Source organism: Pan paniscus, chromosome 19 (assembly GCF_029289425.2).
Source record: "Pan paniscus chromosome 19, NHGRI_mPanPan1-v2.0_pri, whole genome shotgun sequence".
In the NCBI taxonomy this organism is placed as follows: Eukaryota; Metazoa; Chordata; class Mammalia; order Primates; family Hominidae; genus Pan; species Pan paniscus.
Genome location: NC_073268.2, coordinates 72,483,609 through 72,508,711, shown reverse-complemented (window position 1 = coordinate 72,508,711; position 25,103 = coordinate 72,483,609). Strand labels below are relative to the sequence as shown.

At 39.5% G+C, this 25,103-nt stretch overlaps 1 protein-coding gene across 2 annotated transcripts in view; it reads right to left on the bottom strand.

Annotated features, from left to right (window-relative positions):
* Positions 1-25,103, bottom strand: part of ANKFN1 (ankyrin repeat and fibronectin type III domain containing 1) — a 359,995-nt gene that overhangs the window by 179,549 nt on the left and 155,343 nt on the right. For both annotated transcript variants that reach the window (XM_003817411.4, XM_063598775.1), the window contains one exon: positions 11,223-11,357. In XM_003817411.4, coding sequence (XP_003817459.3) covers positions 11,223-11,357 — 135 coding nt within the window. The remainder of the gene's footprint in view (positions 1-11,222; positions 11,358-25,103) is intronic.

Sequence of the window (25,103 nt, the reverse complement as noted above, 5' to 3'; positions counted from 1 at the left end):
TGCAAGAAGTGGACCTAACAGACATCTACAGAACTCTCAACCCCAAATCAACAGAATATACATTCTTCTCAGCACCACATCGCACTTATTCCAAAATTGACCACATAGTTGGAAGTAGAGCACTCTTCAGCAAATGTAAAAGAACAGAAATCACAACAAACTGTCTCTCAGACCACAGTGCAATCAAATTAGAACTCAGGATTAAGAAACTTTCCCAAAACTGCACAACTACATGGGAACAAAACAACCTGCTCCTGAATGACTACTGGGTAAATAACGAAAGGAAGGCAGAAATAAAGATGTTCTTTGAAACCAATGAAACAAAGACACAACATACCAGAATCTCTGGGACACATTTAAAGCAGTGTGTAGAGGGAAATTTATAGCACTAAATGCCCACAAGAGAAAGCAGGAGAGATCTAAAATCGACACCCTAACATCACAATTAAAAGAACTAGAGAAGCAAGAGCAAACAAATTCAAAAGCTAACAGAAGGCAATAAATAACTAAGATCAGAGCAGAACTGAAGGAGATAGAGACACAAAAAACCCTTCAAAAAAATCAATGAATCCAGGAACTGGTACAAAATTGATAGACCTCTAGCAAGACTAATAAAGAGGAAAAGAGAGAAGAATCAAATAGATGCAATAAAAAATGATAAAGGGGATATCACCACCGATCCCACAGAAATACAAACTACCATCAGAGAATACTATAAACGCTTCTACACAAATAAACTAGAAAATCTAGAAGAAATGGATAAATCCCTGGCCGCATACACCCTCCCAAGACTAAACCAGGAAGAAGTTGAATCTCTGAATAGACCAATAACAGACTCTGAAATTGAGGCAATAATCAATAGCCTACCAACCAAAAAGAGTCCAGGACCAGATGGATTCCCAGCCGAATTCTACCAGAGGTACAAAGAGGAGCTGGTACCATTCCTTCTGAAACTATTCCAATCAATAGAAAAAGAGGGAATCCTCCTTAACTCATTTTATGATGAAGCCAGTATCATCCTGATACCAAAGCCTGGCAGAGACACAACAAAAAAAGAGAATTTTAGACCAATATCCCTGATGAACATCAATGCGAAAATCCTCAATAAAATACTGGCAAACTGAATCCAGCAGCTCATCAAAAAGCTTATCCATCAGGATCAAGTTGGCTTCATCCCTGGGATGCAAGGCTGGTCCAACATACAAAAATCAATAAACGTAATCCATTACATAAACAGAACCAACGACAAAAACCACATGATTATCTCAAAGATGCAGAAAAGGCCTTTGACAAAATTCAACAGCATTTCATGCTAAAAACTCTCAATAAACTAGGTATTGGTGGAACATATCTCAAAATAATAAGAGCTATTTATGACAAACCCACAGCCAATATCATACTGAATGGGCAGAAACTGGAAGCACTCCCTTTGAAAACTGGCACAAGACAGGGATGCCCTCTCTCACCACTCCTATTCAACATAGAGTTGGAAGTTCTGGCCAGGGCAATCAGGCAAGAGAAAGAAATAAAGGGTATTCAATTAGGAAAAGAGGAAGTCAAATTGTCCCTGTTTGCAGACGACATGATTGTATATTTAGAAAACCCCATCATCTCAGCCCAAAATCTCCTTAAGCTGATAAGCAACTTCAGCAAAGTCTCGGGATACAAAATCAATGTGCAAAAATCACAAGCATTCCTATACACCAATAACAAACAGGGAGCCAAATCATGAGTGAACTCCCATTCTCAATTGCTACAAAGAGAATAAAATATGTAGGAATCCAACTTACAAGGGAAGTGAAGGGCCTCTTCAAGGAGAACTACAAATCACTGCTCAACGAAATAAAGGAGGACAGAAACAAATGGAAGAAGAGTCCATGCTCATGGTTAGGAAGAATCAATATCGTGAAAATGGCCATACTGCCCAAGGTAATTTATAGATTCAATGCCATCCCCACCAAGCTACCAATGACTTTCTTCACAGAATTGGAAAAAACTACTTTAAAGTTCATATGGAACCAAAAAAGAGCCTGCCCTGCCAAGACGATTCTAAGCAAAAAGAACAAAGCTGGAGGCATCATGCTACCTGACTTCAAACTATACTACAAGGCTACAGTAACCAAAACATCATGGTACAAAACAGTGAAATAGACCAATGGAACAGAACAGAGACCTCAGAAATAACACCACACATGTATGACCATCTGATTTTTGACAAACCTGACAAAAACAAGCAATGGGGAAACGATTCCCTATTTAATAAATGGTGCTGGAAAAACTGGCTAGCCATATGTAGAAAGCTGAAACTGGATCCCGTCCTTACACCTTCCACAAAAATTAATTCAAGATGGATTAAAGACTTAAATGTTAGACCTAAAACCATAAAAACCCTAGAAGAAAGCCTAGGCAATACCATTCAGGATATTTTATTCCATTCTTTATGGTGGTTTTAAGCACAGTATTAAAAGTATGGCTCTGATATAAGACTGATTGAACTTTATTTATGTTTTGACTTTTTAACTTATTAACTGTATGACCTTGAGCAACTTATTTAGCTTCCCTGAACCTCAATTTCCTCATAATTAACATTATTCCTCATGTTAATAGTAATAGTCATGTATTGTCCAAAAAGGGATATCAGAATTTTAAATGAGCAAATACGTATACATTGTTTAGCAGAGTGCTTGAAAAAATAGGTGTTCAATAAATATTAGTTATTATCCTTTAACAGGTCTTTTGAGGTATAATTAACATAAAATAAACTGCATGTTTTAAAAAGTACAATTTGATTAGCTTTGACATAAGTGTTCACTCATGAAACCATTTGTCACAATCAAGATAATGAACATATACATTATCCTTAAAAGTTTCTTTGCGTCTTTTTGTAATCTTTTCCCCCCTCCCCTGATTAAAATCCCTTCACTGCCCCCACAGTTTCTAGGGAAGTATCAACATTCTTTCTGATACTATAGATCATGTTTCATTTTCTTGAATATACACGTGGAATATTCAGTATGCACACTTTTAAAATCCACCTTCTTTAAATCAGCGTAAACATTTTGAGATCCATCTATACTCTTCGTGTCAATAGTCCTTCAGTTTTTATTGCTGAGAAGTATTCCATTGTATGGATATGCCACTATTCATTTATTCAATTGTTAGATGTTATTTTAATTTAATAATACTTAATATTTAATAATGAAATTAAATCCCATGGGGTTTGCTTTAAGCAACAAGATGTATCATTTTCTTCCTTAATAAAGATGTAGGGGATCCGAGTTCCAAAGAGAGGGAAACACACGGTTGGTCAAAGGTGGGCTGGTCTCTACAACTTGGCTATAGGACTAGGCTTTAGGAGATATTAGCTAGGAGACCACCTTTTATGGGAATGTTAATTTCTAGTTTTACATTTTCTTTTTCCGTATGCTAATACTTTATCCTAAAATCTTTAATAAATGTCATGTTAAATGTTACAGCCTACCAGACCTTTAAGGAATGATACCAATTCGACATACAACTCTTCCAAAACTTTGGCTTCATTTTCAAGGCTAGTACTGCCTTGATACTAAAACCAGGAAAAAGGCAAGACATGAAAAAAAAGGTATGGACCAATGTCTATCGTGAACATGGAGGCAAAAAATTTCAACAAAACGTTAGCAAATTAAATCCAGCAATGTATATTATAAAAAGGATAATGCATCACGACTAGGCAGGGTTCATTCCAAGAAGGCAAGGTTAGTATAACATTTATCTACCCATTAATGTCAATGTAATTTAATATATTAAAAGAGAGGACAAGGAGGAAAAACTATATGATTATCTCTATGGATTCATAAAAAGCAATTGGATTTAATAATATACAACATTTATTCATGGTAAAAAAATCTTTCAGGAATGTAAGGGAACCTCTTCAACCTGATTAAAAGAATATTGTAAAACCTATAACCAATATCATACTTAATGAGTAAAGACTAAGTTCTTCTATCTAAGATCAGAAACAAGGCAAAAATGTCTACTCCTACTTTTTCTGTTGTACTGGGCATCCTAGCCAGTGAAGTAGGGCAAGAAAAATAAGTCGAAGACCTATATATTGGAAAGAAAGAAATGAGATAGTCTTCATTTGCAGATAACATGAAAGTTTACATAGAATAATCTAATAAATCTATAAAAATCTACTTATGAAAAGCCTGGATGCTGAACATGACATGATATTAAATAATGAAATTAAAGAAGAGCTATATATATATATATATATATATATATATATATATATATATATATATACACACACACACCTTGTTCATGGATTGGAAGAATAGGTATTGTTAAAGTGTCAGTTCTTCCAAACTGACCTATACATTCAATGCAATCTCAATCAAAATCCTAGCAGGCTTTTTATTTTAGTAGAAATTGACAAGCAGATTCTAAAATTTTTACAGAAATGGAAAGGATCTAAAATAGCCAAAACAATTTTGAAAAAGAAGAACAAAGTTGGAAGACTTACACTATGTGATTTCAAAACTCCCTATGAAGCTACAGTAATTAAGACATACAGGATTAGATTAAGGCTAGCCATATAGATAAAGACAATTTCATAAAGATAGAAATATAGATGAATGACACAATATAGAGAGCCAGGAAACAACCTGTACGTATATGATCAATTCATCTCTGAAAAAGGTGTCAAGGTAATTCAATAGGAAAAAAGATAATCTTTTCAACAAATTGTACTAGAACAATGGTATATCCATACTGAAAAATGTAAAAACCCTCAATCCCTATTTCACATCATATACAAAAATTAACCTGAAATAGATCATCCTAGACCTAAATGTAAAAGCTAAAACTATAAAATGTTTAGAACAAAACATAGGAAAAAAATAGTACATTGGCCTGGAGAATGCAGGTCCAAAATGGGAAGAGTAGCCTGTGCAGAGTGGAGCCTCCTCATGTTAGCTTCACAAGCACCTGTTCCCTGGGCTTTGCTGCTTACATAAGCAGAGAGCCTCGATTGCCACCATCATCCTGTCTCCTAACACTACCAGCTGTCTCAGGGAGAGGGCGTGTTTTGATATGGTCTCCATCATGCCTGTTGTGACAGTAGCTGCAGCAGCCCTGACCCAACAAGACCCATGGAGGCCTTCGCTTCGCTTGTGGCTACCCTAAGAGACTGAGTAACACCACCGAAAATGGAGAACATTGGACCAGTGAGACACAGGAGACTTTCAGTAGCCAGTAGATAATTTCTTCTCTATTGCTTGCTGTAGACTGTTCTGAGGGCTACCTGGAAGCCAACATATATAAAAGAACAACAAGATGTGTTTTCTTGTGAAGCAAGTGCTATTTCAGTTACAGCCACCTTTGTTTTCCTTTCTTCCTTGACTCACTTCCCTTTTTTCTTCACTCTTGATGCCCTGAGGTTGTATCTCCCAATACCCAATAGATAATTTGCAATTGGCTTTACCTTAAGTTTTGTTTTTACATGCTAAAACAAGATATAATAATAATTATCTGAGGAAATAGATGCTTTGACCATATTCTCATTTTACTGAGGCCCAGAGAGGTTAGCTAACCTGTCCAAGATGTTACAGCCAGTAAATGGAGCAGCAGGATTTGAACTCTGGCTCCAAAGTCCATACTTACAACAACTCTGCTATTATTATTTCTAAGGGACCTTGATCTGGCTGCCTGTCAGCTTCATCTCCCTAGATCTTGATTCTGAAGTCAAGACTTCCTGTCATGTTGTGAGTTCTGGCACCTCCAGAGTTCATGTTTCAGTGGAGCTTGGTTGTGGGACTTTCTCAGCATATTTATACTGTGACAAAAGGTCTGAGCCAGTCTGGATGAGAAGCAGTTGTAAGACATAGCATATTCAAAATAGGAGTTCTAACCATGCTTGACAGGTGGGTAGACAGATATAGTCAGTGAGAGGGACATTTCTGACTGGGATTGAAATATTTTTTTCAGAGGGTAGTTCAGGTATGGGTATAATCCATGTATAGAACTTATGGCAACTTTCAGTTGCTCAAATTGCTCCTGTTCCCATGCATATGGAATTAGCAGCTGCAAATGTACTATGATTTGAGAAGCTCTAGAAGCAATTGGCTTCTAAAAGCAAAAGATTGCTTTTCTAGCTGTGATGTGAACTAGGGGACCTTAAGGCTTCAACCTGCCTGTCACTAGGCAGAAAAGAAAGTTAGACTCTTTCCATTCCCCACCTGCTGTTAACATAACAGGTGTGTCTTTGAGTGCTAAAGGGTGGCCAATCCTATTACAATGATGACACAGAGTGGAAGCCACCTTTCTAGTTCCTGTGCACTTTAATGTATATATATTAAGTGATAAGTTTTGAAAAGTCAGCAGTAACTCCTTGGCAAGAGGAACACTATTTTTGAAGTATGAAAGCATACGTTTATGAAGAAGAGGATAGAAAGATGATTGGTATTGATTCTACAGTTCAACAAATACTTACGGATGATCTGCTTTGTAACCTATGTATCCTGTGATAGACCCAAGGGATTAAAAAGTAAGTAAGATAGTATCCCCCATAGGGTAACCAACTGTCTTAGTTTGTTCAGGACTGAGAGAGGGTTTCCAGGATGCAGTACTTTCAGAGCTAAAACTGGGAAAGTACTAGGCAAATTGAAATGAGCTGGTTACCCTACCTGTTCCCAAGGAGCTCATACGCTAGAAAGGAAGTCAGTTATGCAAATGCATAGCTATGAAATAGTGTGGTATGCGAAATTATGGACTAATAATACTAGCTTATATTTCTTGATATGGCTTGGCTGTGTCTCCACCCAAATCTCACCCTGAATTGTAATAATCCCCACATGTCAAGGGCAGGGCAAGGTGGAGATAATTGAATCATGGGGGCGGTTTCCCCCATACCGTTCTCATGGTAGTGAATAAGTCTCATGAGTTCTGATGATTTTTTAAATGGGAGTTCCCCTGCACAAGTGCTCTTGCCTGCCGCCATGTAAGATATGCCTTTGCTTCTCCTTTGCCTTCTGCCATGATTGTGAGCCCTCCACAGCCATGTGGAACTGTGATTCCATTAAACCTCTTTACTTCATATATTACCCAGTCTTTCCTTTATACATTTCATTTAGTAGCAGTGTGAGAACAGACTAATACACTTCTATAACACTTTCTATGAGCCAGGTGCTATTTAGAATAATACCTGTCTTAGTCCCTTCAGGCTGCTGTAACCAAATACCATAAACTGGGTGGCTTGTAAACAGTAAACTTTTATTTCTTACAGTTCTGGAGACTGGAAAGTCCAAGATCAAGGCAACCAGTAGATTTGGTGCCTGGTGAGGGCTGACTTTCTGCTTCAAACACAGAACCCTCTTGCTATATCTTCACATGGCGGAAGGAACTAGTTAGCTCTCTGGGGTTGGGCACTAACTTCAATGATGAAGGCAGGGTTCTTATGACCTAATATCTTCTTGAAGGCCTCAGTTCCTAATACCACCACCTTGGGGGTTAAGATTTCAACATTTGGCTTTCAGAGAAACACAAGCATTCAGTGTGTTGCAGTGTTTTTACATGTATCAACTTATTGAATCCCATAATAGCCATGTGAAGGAATGACTATTATTATCTCCATTTTACACAGATAGAAATTGAGGCACTGTTAAAGAGTAGTAAACCTGGGATTCAAACCTAGGTAGTATGATTCTAGATTTGAGGTCTTAACCTCTAAACACTTTTCTCAAAAAACCTAAAACATAGAAGTAGCACAGAGGGGTGAGTGATGAACTTTCTGTGTGACAGGATGTGGTCATTGGATAAGAGGTTGTGGGAAAATGGGCTAGAGAAAGTGATGCCTGAGAAGGATTTTGAATGATGAATGAGGAATTAACTAGCAGGAAGGGGAAAAGGGGCATTCTAGGTATAATAGTTCAGCTTAGGATATAGAGATGGGAAACATCATGGTGTCACTGGTAAGTCAGTACCAGTGAGGGCCCCCATGAAGTTTTTCTGGGCTTTGACACTCACAGTGGTACATTTCATCAACCACACCAGGACCTTTGGAAAGAAGCCTGAAGAGGTAGCAGGGCCAGACCACCAAAGAACTTGCATGCCATGATAAGAATCATAGACTTTAACCTGTACCCAACAGGGCAGCATTGGAAACTTTGAAGGAAAAATTGAGATTTGCTTTTTTAGAGAATTGCTCTGGTAGCAGCTAGAGGATTGCTGGAAAGGGGAGGGATGTAGGAACAGTGGTGGGGGACAATAAAGTATGGAGCTCTTAAAAAATTACCCCATGAGAGCTGGTGACTTCAACTAAAGCTTGTGGCAATAGGGATGGGGTGGGCTGGACAGATTCAAAAGATGAAGGAAATAAAATAGACTAAATTTTGTTAGTGATTGGATGAAGGGGCTAGAGAGATCAGGAAACCCAGTGACAAATTCTGTGAGCCTTCTTAGCTGACTGGGTGCATGATAGATTCCTGCCCCCCCCCCCCTTTTTTAAAGGAACATAGGCAGAGAAGTGAGTTTAGAAAGGGAAAAGATAATGAGTTTGGCTTTCCACAATGTGACTCTCAAAAGCCTATAGGAAATTGAGATGGTATTGTGTAATCCAGATATTCCATAAAAGAAGGAAATAACTTGCCCTAAGCGTACTTATTTTTCTGATGAAGAGTGAAATAATAATTATAAGTGAAGTTCTTAGAGACAGGTATGAAGCAAATACAAAGCAGAATAATTAATAGAATACTAATTCCACATCCTTTGGGTTACCTTTGAGGTAGAAACAATTTAATACATTCATTTATCATAAAGTATCAGTGGCTTACTTTACTATTTCCCCTAGGAATGTTTGAATTTTATAAAAGACATCAATACTTAATTGAATCTCTGATGAAAGAATTTCAGGTGCCCTAATACTAAGAGATGGGACAAATTTTGGGGGGTGCAAATAAGCCTTCTAGAGCTTCTCAAATCATAGTACATTTGAAGCTGCTAATTCCATATGCATGGGAACAGGAGCAATTTGAGCAACTGAAAGTTGCCATAAGTTCTATACATGGATTATACCCATACCTGAACTACCCTCTGAAAAAGATACTTCCATGTTTGTTTCAAAATACTAATGATCTTTAGGATCTTGGGGTCGTAAGTATAGCAAATCAGTTATCACTAATCAATATTTTTTAAAATCCTTTTTATTTACATGACCTATTTATTTGAATTTGAATTTTTTTTTTTTTTTTTTTTTTTTTTTTGAGACGGAGTCTCGCTCTGTCGCCCAGGCTGGAGTGCAGTGGCGCGATCTCGGCTCACTGCAAGCTCCGCCTCCCGGGTTCACGCCATTCTCCTGCCTCAGCCTCCCGAGTAGCTGGGACTACAGGCGCCCGCTACCACGCCCGGCTAATTTTTTGTATTTTTAGTAGAGACGGGGTTTCACCGTGTTAGCCAGGATGGTCTCGATCTCCTGACCTCGTGATCCGCCCCCCTCGGCCTCCCAAAGTGCTGGGATTACAGGCGTGAGCCACCGCGCCCGGCCGAATTTGAATTTTTTTAACATCACTTCTCAGCTCCATTCTCCTCTTCTAATTCCCTAAGTGTGATCATGCTTCCTTCAGAGTGTTCTGGATCCCTTAGATGAGGGAAGGGACATGTATCCCCTCATCCTCACATAAACACTCATCTGTGTATTTCTGATGAATGACCTCTGGATTAAAGTACATGAACAATGATCTTGAATACTTAGTTCATCATTTAACAAAAGAACCTAAAGTAGTATCTCATGAAAACATTAATTGAGTTTAGCATGTCTTCTTTGAAACAATTAGGAACAGAAGGAATGGCAGAACAGAGATCCACAGAGGCTAAGGAAATTTCCAAAAGACACATCTTTAATCTGGGAGCCGGCACAAATATGCAACTATCCTGACATCTCACCATTCCTGTAACCAGTAGGCAATTCGGTCTCCTTGCTATTAGAATGCCATCATTTGTGAAATAGCCAAATCACCTGGGAGAATGACCTTGGCTCTTGTGATTGAGTGGCTTGGAGATCCTTTCCACCAGGCAAAACTTCACCCATCTCTCCAGTTTCCTAACTTTGGTTTTTATTTAGAGAAGCATGCTGCTCACTGTTCTGACATCATTCATCTTTGTCACACCCAAGGCCACAACTTTGTCTGAACAGCCAGTGATATACTGCAGATAGAGTGCACCAAAGACATTAAACTCTATATGACACTTATATGGACTCTGAGTTCACCAGAGATGGATTGATGCTGCCATAAAGGCTTGGGGTAGCCAGGCAAACAAAAGACTAAGGAGATTGGTGGGGGCGGGGATGGTGGTAAGAAAAGCAAGATCTTTCTACATTCACTTTCTCTATCTGCTGAGGTTGGCCTACCTCTTATTTAGGAAATGAAGAAACCAAGTGAGTATGCGGATTTTTGGAGCCCAGTATAGAAGCAAACTCAGTCTTGATTATCAGTGGAGCTCCTGATGGCCGTGACCAGGCCAATGATCAGCACAGGTAACTGGATACTTAGAACATCCCACTTTGAACCCAGTACACCTCAGCAACCATATCTTTATGAAATAAAGAAAAGACTTAGATAACACAGATGCAACAGTAGTGGTGGATCAAGCAAGGATTTAAATACATGTCCATTGATTCCCTTGGCAGATATCCTCAGTATCACAGTCATAATGTTATTTATGGGCACACTCACCCAGGATGAACAGAGTGCTGGCATTCCACTCTGCTTGCCCAGTCTGAAAATTGGATTAAAGACAGTAATATATCTGGGTTTGCATTCAGGATTATCAGCATGATGGAACCCATCTTTACCTGACCCAACAGGTGTTTTGTTAGGTACTCAGGAACCTGACTGGAAAATGATTTTATACAACAAAACAGTAATTTATTTTTCATAGCTAATGCTAATCAGTTATGCAAGCACTTAATGTGATTAAGCTTACTGCAAACAAAATGCCCAATTATCAGAAATGGGGCTTCCCTACCCCCATCCTCTCTCTCCACAGGGATGTGTATGTACAATTGCAGACCACTGTGTGTGTGTGTGCTTGTGTGTATTCTTCATGGACCACCTGCAGCTAACTTTGGAAGATGCAGATTTTTAAGTATCATTTAAGCCACAGCAACATATACACATTTAAAAATAATCAGTAATTAAGAAAGCTCCATATTCACATGAAGAAAGACAACAGTAAATTTGACTTACCAGTTTATGCTGTTCGAGGCAGCAGAGGAACAAGTTGTTGGTAATTGTCCAGTGCTTTCATTCAATAAATCACATTGGCTTTGCTTTCTCCTGTGGCTCAGCCTCTGTGCAAAGCAAGCGAATCTCCTTCCTATTCTGTGTAAAGAATAAAATGCGAACAGGATCACTACAGGCAAGAGCCGAAGTCCATGATCATGAAGATACTCTTAATGCAAAATAAAAGAGGAAATGATGCATAGGGAGAGAAAGGGAGAGGTAAACAGCTTGGCTCAGAGGCTAGGTGTATTCTCTAGACTGCAGCCTGGGGAAGGCTTGATTCCTGTAGCTTGTGTGCGTGTAGTAAAAGGATACCATGACTTCAGTGTGTGCTTAGCCTATTGTATCCGTGAGGACCATTTGAAACGGCTTGCGGAGAAAACTAGCTTCATAGTAAACAAGACTGAATCCGAACCGACTGTCACTCAGGGGTGAGCAGAGGGGCAGTGGGTCACTACATCAACCGGCAGGGAAAGAAATATTGTCTGGCATCCAAGAGCTCATCCAGCAATCGGTGAGTGCAAATGATCTACAGCCCTTCTGGGGCCAGACACCGCCTTGTTTCCACAGCCGTCTGGGACCAGAAGCACACAAGTGGCCGTCAAATCCCTTCACCACAGGGCACCTGCTCAATTCCTTATAAGCTCCTAGCAGGAGCTAGGGGGCATCTTAAGAAAGCTCTAAATCCAGTCAGGGCTGCTGAAGCTGTGCATGGACTTTTGTCCGAGCGGGTTCTGAGAAAGTAGTCAGCAGAGGTGGGACTTAGGACAGCAAGAGGCTCAGTCTCAGGAAGAAGATTCCAGTGCTGCTTCTATGCCAGACACATATGGGTATACCCGGCTCCTTTCACAGCATTGTGCTTTACATGACTAATGAAAGACACAAATAGATTTCCTAGAAAGCTGCATATGTAGGCATTTTTAATGGCTCTCACTGAAATAAAATGGCAAATGACCTTCACAGGCTGTTTATTATGTTGAGGGGTGGGACTTGCCGATTGATAGCACATATGAATACTGCACACGTGCACACACACACACACACACAGCGACACTAGCAACAGCATTAAGAATCTTTCTAAAGCTCTGTTCTGATTCTTTCTCTGCCAAATGAATGTTTAGCTGCTGTGATGACTTCAGGAGTAATTTTGGACTCTTCTGCTAGGCACTGACTAGTCTGTTATTTATACTTGGAGCCAAATAAACTCTCAAATTTTGAATGAGACTCTGTAGCAAGTCAGGAGAAAGTCTCTTGATCATAAACAAGAGGGTGGAGAGTTAATCTTTGGCCTGGTAATTGCTTAGAATCCTGGAAATGACATCTTGTATTCATGAAACTCTCCCCCTTTCTAGAGACATTATCTCCCCCTGATAGCTCGCTCACCCACAACAGGTGGCTGTTCTGGAGTTCCGATCTGAGGCAGGGCTCAGTGACTCATAAAACCTGGGTGGCCAAAGGAAGAGCTTGGTTTAGCTTTTAACAATTGTCTTACTTTTTCTTTTCTTATTAAAAAGGCAAAATCTCTCTTTCGAACATTTACTATCACTTTCTATCCTTGGATTTATTTGTCCATGGAAGTGTTGCTATGAATAATCTAATTTAGGAATATTCATGCCCTTGAGGTTTAGAGGGCTATGTTTTTCATCAAGGATTAAGAAAGAGTCCGGCTTCTCTTGCACAGCTTAGGCCAAAATGATTGCCAGGTAAAACTTTACCCTTTCATCTAGAAAAATTTTGGCTTGAATGCAGACTTACTTGAATTACATCTGCTGTGGTAAGCTAGGTGACTGAGTAACTCTACTAAGGTTAGGGGGTTGCCTCACAGGGGTCATGAGTTACACGTGCCATGCAGGCCTAAGGGGAGAGTGCCTCTGATAATAGTAGCAACACTTTCTAGAGCAAATACTCAAGTTGAGTCAAAAAGCCCATGTTTATTGCAAAGGAAATTCATTAATTCATCCATGTATTCATTAGTCTACTCTTCAATAGCCATTTAGTAAGTATTTAGTAGGTTAGATTCATTGTGCGTTACTTAGAGCCTATTGATGAAGTATAAACTCCCTGACATACCCTAGAAAAATTTCCCATATTCTGGCTCTTCCTATCTCTCTAGCCAAATTTCTCACCACCTTTCTATTTGCATTCCATGCTGTAGCTATTTTGAATATCTCTTAGTTCCTTGGACATGCTATATTCTTTCTGAATACCAGATCATCAAATATGATGGGTGTTCTTCTGCCTGGATGCTCAGTTTCCTATGTCTGGCTAACTCCCGTACAGCCTTGGAATCTTGGCTTAAACATCAACTCTCAGAGATATTTTTCTAGCCCCTAGGCTGTTAGGGTCCCTGCTCTGTGGTCTGAAAGCACGACACCTTATACTCTGCCATCATTATATCCCTTATATTTTATTGCACTTCATTGTTTAGCATCAGTCATCCCATTATATTGTAAGAGTTTAAGTGCAAAGTCTCTTATTCTCTGCTGTATGTCCAGGGTTTAGCAGAGTTCCTGGCACATAGAAGGCATTCAATAAATATTTGATGTTTTGTTGAAGTGCTTAGCATGCATTTATTGAATGAATACATAAATCACCTCAAGTAATAATGGGAAATGGGGTCTCAGAATTGAAAGGAACCTTAAAGTTCTCTTGGTATGTCTAATCTTTCTTGCCAAGTGACCATCCACAGAAGGCTTGCCTCCTCCAATTAATCCTTCTGGATTAATCTCAGCCCATATTGATCACACTCTTACTTTGTCTCCCACTTCCTAGCACTTTTACAGGATGTTCTTCCTTTTTGTTCTCTGGCTGTTTCCTGGAGTTCTTCTCGTCTCTGCAGACTGGTACTCTATAACTCTTAGCATAAGCCTGCAATTATTTGATGCTTGATTCATTGAACATCAAACACTTGAACAGGGAGTTAAATGATCACAGTCTTGTTTTAGGAAGATTTCTCTGGTTCTGAGGGAAGTATAAGTGAGATTAGCCAGACCTAGAGAAGACTCTAATAATGACTACAGCACGAGATGGGATCTAAAGGCAGCTTTGCCCTTTCTTTCCTTCTACTCCTCCCCCATTACTCCACCCTCCACGTCATAATACTAATGTTCTCATTTGGAACACTGAGAATGTTTGTTCCACACTCAGAACTTCCCCTCCACCCAATTCCACCCCCACAGTTATTTAACTTGCTTAGGATATTTGCGAATGTGTCTCACTGATTCAATTAAAAGCTCCTTTAAATACAAGGATTGTGTTTTATTTTGCATCTTTCTCCTTCAGCCACTACACCTCCAGCCCTAGTAAGTGCTCAGTAAAATTAAGAAAGAAAATCATTTATTATATGCAGATATTAAATGAAGCAATGTGGTTGGGAGGGCGCATTGCTCCCATTCAAAGATGAACAGGGCATCTTTTCAAAGATAAAAGAGATATACTTAGCATGAGATATGCAACCAATTACAATACAAGGCAGAATTAAGTAAATGCCATAAAAAAGTATGAGCAATGTGCTAAGGGAACATAGAATTATTACTTCTTTCTGTAACACATAGAAATGTTCACAGAGAAGGTGGCGTTTGAACTGGAACTGGAGGAATGAAGATCTCTCTACAGGTTGAAAAGAAGAAACAGGTTTGGCGTCAAGGCATAGTGTCAAGGCATAGAGTTCTGGGGCTGTTAGGGAATGACAAGTAGTCCAGTGTACTGGAGTGAATAATGCAGGGAAGAGCTGATGGAATTGGTCTCAAAAAGTAAGCAGGAGCTAAACTGGGGAGAGCTCGAACACCATGTTAAAGAGTTTGGATGTTATGCCATAGGTGACAGTGAGCTGAGCAGGAGAATGCCAGAACAGTTGATTAGGATCCACCTGGCCTGGCCATTGTGGATAGTGATGAGAACCCAGAAGCAGGAAGACACTGATGGTGTGAAGGCCTGTGAAGATGTAAATTAGGAGATGAAAGTCTTATATTTGGAGATAGAACTTACAGGATTGTCAATAGTATAGGTGGGGGATGGGGAGGATGAGAGAGAGAGACACGTTGAAGGTGACTTAAAGTTTTAGCCTACATGATGGCGGATGATGATGACATTAATTTATTCCAGTACATACACCTAGAGATAATTATGGCATGCAGGTTGTGGTCTGTGCTCTTTTTTTTAAGACAGAGAAAAGAACAGAAGCTGAGTCCTTGGAGTCATGTCAATGTGCCTAGACATTCATAGAATGCTTTGAAGAGCCCATTTAGCACCAGGTAAAGATTTTAGCCCAGGCTGTGACAGATGAGCTGCCTCTAGCAACATTGAGGGCCATTTCCAGGGGGCATGGGTACAGAGTTTCCATGAAATGTGAGAGTCTGCGGTTTCCCACTACAGTTGTTTAGCTCATTGGAAAGAACCTGGGTCTGGGAAAGGGGAGTTTGAACTTCAGTCCTTGAGCTGCCCCTCACCAGCTGTGTGATCTTGGGCAAGTTACTTTTTATCATTAGGCTTCATTATTCTCACCTGTGAAATGAGAGCGTTGGACCAGTTAAATTCAAAGGTCTCTTTTAGTATACTCTCCTCTGATTTGTGACATATGATGTATAGAATTTCAGAATACTTGCAAAATTAGGCCAAAGCCCACCAACATCAGAAGCCAGTAATGTCCACTTTCCCCTGCAAAATCCTGACCATATTTTGAGAATGTCCATATATCGCTGCAAATGCATGTCTGCCCTGTGGTTAGTTCCATGTGGTTTGTTTGTTAGACATAAATTTAAATTGATCACTTTTTGATGGCTATTTTCTAACAATTTTTCACTTTTTTTCAGCGAAGATTTTTTTTTTTTCTTAGGGAGTGCCTTTTCATCAGGATCTCAAAATTAAATTATAAGAAAGTGGCATTCCCTTACTGTGGTCAGCAAAGAGCCTGGCCAGCCTACTTCCGTTCCCTAATCTCTTGACCTTCCTTAGGGCGCGGCTGCTCAATAACGGCTCCGATTCTTTTTTTAAAAATAAAATGTGCTACTTACCGAAAGCTGCTAAAAAGGAGACAAAAAAATAGGAAAAGAAAACTAACACCCCAGGGTGTATCTGAATATGCTTATTATGTGCGCAGTTGTTAGTAATGAATGTGAAACTCTTCTTCCTCCTCCCTCTCAATTTCTAATCCCCAAAGAAAAAAGAAAAGGGGTGGGGGAGTGCATTGGCTATTCAATCCAAAGCAGACTTTTTTTTTTTTTCCTGAAGAAAAGATGCAGACTGCTCATGGGCATGCTAGTTCTTGATTATTTTGTTTTAAGCACCAATTGACCTTTCAGACTAAAAGTAACGGTCTCAAAATATCCTGAGAAAGCCTCTTTTAGAATTTTTCTCTAAGTCTTGGAGACGAGACACATTGCATCCAAAAGGACTCTTCGAAAAGAGATGGCCCATATTCCTCGTAGTGCAATCCGATGACAGAGTGTTTATCTGAACTAATCATGTGGGATTTTCCAGTGCCACATTTTTGAGAAACGGGATTCTCTTAAAGGAGGTTACAAACACTTCACTGAAAGCTTTCCAAGAACAGCTTCATCCGTCCTCTCAGCAGCCTCTCACCGGGCTGTAGCACCGACGTGATAATCAGAGTCCATGCTTCTGAAAAGCCTTCTTGTCCTGGCTGCCACCCTCCTTTCAGTCATCATTAGAATTCTCAAGCTATGAATCCCCTATTGTCTGTATGAGCCCAGGATCCCCCACACCATGCCGAGGAAGGAATGTGAGCCTCCTGGGTCTGGCTCTAAGTCTCAACCTTATCCAGCAGGTCACAAAGCCCCATTTATATGCAGTTCCAACATTTTATCATAATTCTTTATCTGCTCGGCCCCATATATCCTCTAGGGCAGTCAGGAGACATTTGGTAATGAAGCCCATTCATCCTTATTTTCTCAATTGGCACACTTCAGGTTATAATATTTATGTTCACACTGTCTTAATTTTGGATGTCAAAGATACTATACTAGACAAGTAGCATTGCCAAAGGATAATTGAACCATGTGGAAGAGTTCACCAGAGTCTGATACATGATGTGGTTTGTCATATTACCAATCATTGCATCAAAATAGTTACTTTTAATAGCTCAGTGGAAAAATAATAATAAATGCTGCCATTTATCAAATACCTTCTATGTGCCATGCAATGGTATCACTGAATTCTCACACTCTACAAAGTAGGATTATCCACTTTTTATCGATGAGGAAACTCAGGTTCAGAGAGATTAATCAGCTTGTTTATGTGCATTTAGGGACTGAGCTGAGACTCAGACCCAGGTCTCTGCAAAGTTTGTGGTATTTCCACTTCATTCCTTTGCCAAGAAATAAGAAATAATACATAATATGTATAATAATATAATAAGAAATATAATACATTTCGTTAGTTGTTTTACATTAATGTAACATAATTATTTTTCATCAAAAACATGTAAATAATTATGAAGTTCGGGCTGATAAAATGCTTTGGCCAACTGAGAAATGACATCTGCTCTGATAAGCATTAGCACATCAGTAGGAATTTGTAGCATAAATTTCACCTATCAATAGGTGGCAGTATTCACCTAACTCTCTTTAAAAGGAGCCAGCACAGGTTGCTTCTTATGACCAATCCCTAGGCCATCTGTATTCTTTGATGCACTAGATTTGGTCATAATGAATAAAGTGTGTAATAGGTTGGTGGCTAATTGGACCTCAATCACGCCTTTGTATAGGGATATCTGGACTGTAGTGCGGTTGTGGTAGAGGACTGTTATCCATGGCAGAGATGTTGGGATCCCTCTCCATTTACAACACTCATTTTGGCCGTTCCTCTGGGGAAGTCTTTTATTGGTGATTCAAAGCCAAAGATGATTTTTGTGCCCTGGTTTACTTTAAGGATGTTGTGCAGAATTCTCAAACAATTTGAAAATGAAATAGTTAATACTCTAGGATTTGATAACTCATAAACCAATGTTTGTCTAGATTAAAAAATAGAACATTTATCAGACTTCAGGGTTTCAGCTTTTTCAAAACCCTATGTATGTGTACAGCTACCCATCAAATCATATGAATCTTCACCAGTAGGCACGGAAGCTGGAATCCATGAGGTGACTATTCAATAGACAAGTCAAAATGGTTGCGTTGATTAGTCAAAATACTGAAGGATAAATGACTACTCAATTTTAGGCAGACCCTTCCTCCTCCTCTTCCTCCTTTGTCTATGTTTTTTCTTCCTCCTCATTTTTTTGTAAAGAAAATCTTAATATTGAAATATCTGCAGTTAAAAGTCACAGATTCAGTCTCTATTTTCTACTTGCCAACAGGAGTCCACTTAGGAGAATTTAGCTTTATAAAGTCAAGAAAACAGGTAGATAAAAAGATAAAAGAATAAGCTGAAAGATTCTTTGACCTATCTTTATGCTATCTTCTCCATTTTCATTTGAGATACTTGGGAACAGATCATTATCAATGACGACAAACAAGCACTTGGAAATCAGATAGGATGAGTAGTCCTAACTCAGAACTAAGACGTTGACTCCAATAAGATTCTCAGCAGACCAGATTTTCTTAAAAGAATACAGATTGGCTGGTGGAATAAGGAAGGTGGCCCTGAAGACAGACTATTTACCTCTCTCTCATGTTCCCAATGGAATGAAGGTCTTTCTCCTCTCTCCTTGTAGTATTTATAACGATGTTAAAACTCTCAGCACAGCCTAACTTCATTAGAGTTACTCGGGGCTCTATGTAATTCCCTTACTGGATTGAAATCTCCATGAGGGCAGGACCCGGGCCTCATTGATTTTTGAATTTCCCTCTCAGCTCTTGGATTGGGGCCCTGCGCATGGTAGATAATTTTCAATACATATAGGTTTAATTGAAAAGAATTAAAGAGAACTCAGAGGAATGCATTTTATACTTTTTCCCAGTTTAAGGAAAAGGGCAGCTTTGGTGTTGGATGCTACGCATGCTCATATTTCTACTTTCTTGTCTGCTTCTTCCATTTCAGAACAGTATTGGTGAGGGTAGAGGTATCATGCCAAAGGCCAGCACACCCCCCCAGAACCATTAATTATCTATTTTTACATCCTTGGCAAGGCCATCTGGTTTTGTAGAAAAATGCCCTGGTTATATGAAGGTTAATTGCAGAGGCAGGCCAAAAAATAAAAATAAAATAAAATAAAAGGCAGTTACAAGGGACATTAAGTGACCTACTGTGTCATTCCAGTCACTAATATTTCCTGCCTTTGTGGTCTGGAGACTCAATCTGCACTAAAGAGCTGAACAAGGCAACGCTATTTCCTGGTGGTGGTTATAATTGTTTCCCATATTAGGACAAAGCTAAGCACAAGGGGAGACAATGTGTATCGTGTCTCACAAGGGAAGGGTAAACATCTTCAAAAGCTTAAAAAATTACATTGAACCCATTTAGGCATATCAGGAGATATTGCCAAGCTGGAGAAATGAATTACCCAGCTGAATATCACAGGCATAATGAAGTTGTCAACAGCAACAGTGCAGCTGTAGATTGTCTGATTATGTGTTGACTGCACTGGCCATTCAGGGACACACCAGGAAGGAAATTGTTGTCATATTGTCCACCACATTCCAAGCCCCATCCCAGCCATGGTGATAAACCTGATACCCTTAGGAGTATGTGGAAAATAAAAAATAACAACAGCAAGCCAGAAAGAAAGAGCATCCTCTTCTGATGGTCTCTTATGTCTAGCATTGCTGGAGTCTCTCCCCTTCTGTGACTCTAATCTGTCATCTTCTTTTAAAAAAATGACCATGACAAGGAATGCAAGTTTAGATTCTGGCCCTCCAAACAAACATTTCACAATGGGCTTTTTAGCCTTTGTTAAATTCAAAATAAGCGGGAGTCCAGCAAGAAAGCTTTAACTACGTGGGTGGGATTTACACCTTTCCTATGAGTCAAAGATGAAGGCAAGCTGGAGTTTTCCCTTTTGCTAAAGCATCTAAAAAGTTGATTTGCAATGTTTCTGGACAGCAACTGGAAAGTTCTTGAAGATTCTTCTGGCTTTTTTCTTTTTTAAAAACACCTTCAGTTTTCTCCTCTAAGTGAGGGGGTCATGCTAGATGACGTTGAAAGTCACTTCTAGCTCTAACATGTTATGATGTCAAGAAGCCATAGAGCACTTAACACATAGAAGAACTTCTCTGCCACAAAGAAAAAAATGCTTTATTTCAACCCAGCTAGTCTTGGTTTGTATTGGACATATGGTCTGATATTTCAGAGTCAATATATGTGATCTCTCTTTCCAGAGAGTGTGCTGAAATCTGCTTTAAACGTGTGTTATTTATCAGGAATGTTTTCTTTTTTAAAAAGGAACTAATGTAGACGTGCCTCACTCATTAATAGAATTCTATTCTCTATTCAGGTTTTCTTCAGAGAAAGCCAACAAGATGTTTCTATTAGTGGGACTGGTGCTTTTTAAATGCTTACAATATAGCACAGGAGCATTTGATCCTTTAATTACCCTAGGTGGCCCCACTCAGTGGGTGGTGATTTGGGTGAGGAATCTGGATAGCTTTGGTGGTCAGTCAAGCCATAAAGAAAACTCTCCTCCTTCCACCCTCATTTATTTTTCTCTCCTGAGTGCCAATCAAAATGAGATTTTTTTTGTTTTTTGTCAATTCTTCTAGGAATACTTCTGTTTGGCATTTGAATCCAGGCTTAAGTTAAATTTTAGGCCCCCAAGACCAAATTTCCAAAAGGGTCCTCTACCCTTGGCTAACTGCTAAATAAATAAATCTCTAAAGAAGCCTTCCGTATTTTCCAGGTCCCTTTCTCCATTTATTTCACAGCCTAAGTGTTCCTTAGATGATACTTGTGTGGGTGGCTTATGACCCAGTCTCCTGCCAAATTGCTCAGCTTTCTACCACCATAAGAAATACCTCCTCCATTTGACAAATGGAAAAGTCTCCTTGGTTTATCTCCACAACTTCATGGAATCAGATCCTTAGTATTAAGGAGAGAATTCTTTGTAATTAATCACAGCGAGAATTTGAAATACCAAGAGAAGCAAGGAAGTTAATTCTATTTGCACATTCAAGCATAATAATAAAGACATATAACTGTGTAATAAGACCCAGCAATTATAAAGGCCATCTGCACTATCAGTTAAACATTGACTGTAAATGCCACTTTACCCATTAAAATTACTCTCAGCTGAAAATAAAACTTTGTCCCCTTTCTTCTAAAAACGTCAGATGAAGTTTGCTGTACAAATGTCAGGAGCGTCTGACCTAAGGCATATAGCAGCAAAGAGGCATTTAATGAATTGGAGAAGAAAGAAGAACAGAGGAGGAAAAACAAAAAGAAAGTTGAAGAGGTTGTAGGAACACTTTTAAGAAGCCTTGACTGATTCATCTTTTTAAATTGTAGCCTCATCTCTATTATTCCCATCTTCTCTTCACAGACATTGGTGTGACCCTTTTATTTCTGGCCTAGTTCTTCTGTCTTCAGACTCCTGTCCAAATTCCCTTTCTTCATTTTGTCCCAGACTCTGAACTCCTATGAAATCAGAAAGAGCAGGGTCTGAATGGGCTGCTCTGGCTACTTTCTAAGGAGTAGAGGAACTTTCTAAGCTCAGAGGAGCTTTCTCAAGGACTGCATATGCCAAATACTCAATGTCATTCTTCTGCATTGTGAAACCTACTGGATGCACCTTGCAGCACAGCAAAGGTGTTGAATGGAATTAAAAGGTCAATGGCTTATTCACTTCCTTCACTATTTGGGAGAAAAGTATAAGATTTTGCTTAGAGAGGATTAAAAGGACAGCAACAGGCACCTTCTGTCTGGGCTGCCCTGCTAGCTAGCATAGTCTTCTCTTAGTTTGAAAGGGGAGTCACAATGTTTCACGCATTTGTCAGATGCTCAGACTCAGTCTGTCAAATACAACTATAACCAAGGCTGATTATCCATTCTTATTGTTCCTTCAGTGATTTATCTTCAGCATCAAGGAAAAGTGGGAGTTTTCTGCGACATTTGCAACTTCAAAGTACATTTAATTCTTAAAGAAAAAGAGAGAGAGAGAGAATGAATCATGCTACATATTCACCATCTCCTCCAGCTATATTAGTGAGAAAATCAAGCCTCAGGAGCATTTACATTTCATTAAGCAAACATTAACTTACTGCAATGTGGCATATGGACAGGAGAAATTGTGGCTGTTTTAACTGATTGAATTAAAACCAAATAGGCTGAAGAGAGTTACATGTAGCCCAGTGAAACACATTTGCACCTGAACAAGAAGGGCTTATTTCGAGCTTGGCAGCATTGAGTAGTTGAGACTGAGAATACATCTCTGCCTGAGAGGGTATCAGGTACCAAACAAGAACTCCAGAATTAGAGTGATGGTTTTGATGACTATTTAAAAAAACATTATGTTGCTTTCAGTTAATGTAAAATCATTCACGTCTTCTTTTGTCTACATCTATAAATTTTTTGACTGTGCCCTTATCTAAAAGGTCCTGAGGTTCAGGATGCTGTAAAGATTACTGATAAGGGCAGCTTGAGCTCGAGACCCATTGTAGGAAAAAGTCCAATATATTGGAAATGAAACACCAGTTAGAGTCAGGAGATACGAATAAAAGACTTGGGTTTGCTACTTATTAGCTGTGAATCTTTGCAGTCTTTGGCCACTTGACCTGAGTCTTAATTCTCTTATCTATAAAGTGAAATTAATAGTAGTCACCCTGCAAATGCTAGAATAGACATATTACAATAGAAGATATACAAATGGTCAATAAGCACACAAAAAGGTGCTCAATATGGTTAGTCCTCAGAGAATTATAAAATAAAATTAAAATGAGATACTAGTTTACACCCACTATGATGGCTAAAACCAAGAGTTGGTGAGGTTGTGGAGCAACTATAGTGCCTTTAGGTTGCTGATTGGAGTATAAAATGGTATACTTTTGGAGAACTGTTTGACAGTCTTTTACAAAGTTAAATATAATATACCTTATGACTCAGCACTTCGACTTCTGGGTTCTACCCACAAGAAAGAGAAATAAATGCTCACGGAAAGAATTACACAAGAATATAGCAGTCTTAGTTAAAACAGCCAACCTGGAAATAGCCCAAATATCATGAATAGAGTAATAGCTAAACAAATTGTGGTATATTCATTCTATGGACTATTACTCAACAATAAAAAAAGAACAAACTACTGAGACATACAATAATGTGAATGAATCTCAGAAACATCAGATTAAGCAAAAGAAGCTAGACACAATAGAATACTTACTACACAATTACATTCCCGTGATGACCAAGTACTGAAAAAACTGATCAATAGTGACAGAAATCAAAACACTGGCTGCCTAGGTCGTACTGGGTTGGTGGGATATTTGGTTGGACAGTGGCAGAAGGAAATTTTCAGGCCGGTTGGAAATGTTCTGTATCTTGATTTAGGTGTTGGTTAGGGGGTATATACAATTATTGAAACATAACTAACCAAAACACAAAATCTATTCATGGTATTTTATGCAAATTATAATTAATGAATAATGCCTGCCTTAGCTACCTTACAGAGAAATTGGAAGATCAGATGAGATTTGAAGCAAATGTAAAATGCCATGTAAATCTGAATTGTTATCATTTGATAGATAAGATCAAACATAGACTAATCTAAGAATGGGCAGGCATATGGGGATGGGTATTTGTAAGCTGAGTGCAAGATCCCAGGATGTGAACCCAGGCTACGGCCCAAGGACCAAGAGAAAAGGACCGAGAGCCATCCTCTTTCCACCTCAAGGCTCAGATTACCACTAGCTCACACAGTGTCTTTATGAGGCTCAGAAAAAGAACCTGTTCCTTCCCCTTACTGTGGCACACTGCTTGAGGAACAGAGCCTGGCTGGGTTTTAGCACTCCCTTTACCTCCAGGACCAGGCTTGTTTGTGCCCTGAACAATCTGCACAGCTTCATATGAGGTCCTGTTTAAGACCTTTGCACATACTGTTCCATCTGCCTAAAACATCTGTCCCTGTTTCATGGGACTGGCTCCCTTTCATCTCTCAGGTCTTGGCTTAAATATCATTTCCTCAGAGAGGAAATACCCTTCCCTCATGTCCATTAATCTTTATTTCAGCACCCTATTTTTTTTTTCTTTTTTTTTTTTTTTGAGTTGGATTCTCACTCTGTCGCCCAGGCTAGAGTGCAGTGGCATGATCTCGGCTCATTGCAACCTCGCCTCCCCGCTTCAAGCAATTCTCCACCTCAGCCTCCCGAATAGCTGGGATTACAGGCGCCCGCCACCATGCCTGGCTAATTTTTGTATTTCTAGTAGAGACGGGGTTTCACCACCTTGGCCAGGCTGGTCTTGAACTCCTGACCTCGTGATCCACCTGCCTTGGCCTCCCAAAGTGCTGAAATTACAGGCATGAGCCACCGTGCCCGCCCCCCCTGTTGTTTTTCTAAAAGCACCAACCATAGTTTGTAACTACTTTCTTTACTTGTCGTTTGTTAGTCTGCTCCCTTTTAGACTGTGAGTTGCATGGGAGCAGGGAATCCATCCCTTATTCACTATAATACCCCAAGGTTTAGCATAGTGCCTAGCACATAGTGGGTGCCCTACAAATATGTGATGAATGACAAAATCAGATGCAGGTTTGGAGAGGTGTGAGGCTGGAAGGTAGTGACCTTTCCAGTAGGTGACAGGTAGCAAAGACTGAAAAACTGGAGACCAGCAAAGGAAAGGAGGTCTGTGGAGGACCATGGAGGGCCAGAGATTTGGCAGTTAGGGCAGCCAGGATTAGGAGAGAGGCTCTGAGAAAGTGGGAAGTACCTATGTTAGGGATTCAACTAAAGGAGTGTGAAAGGAGGT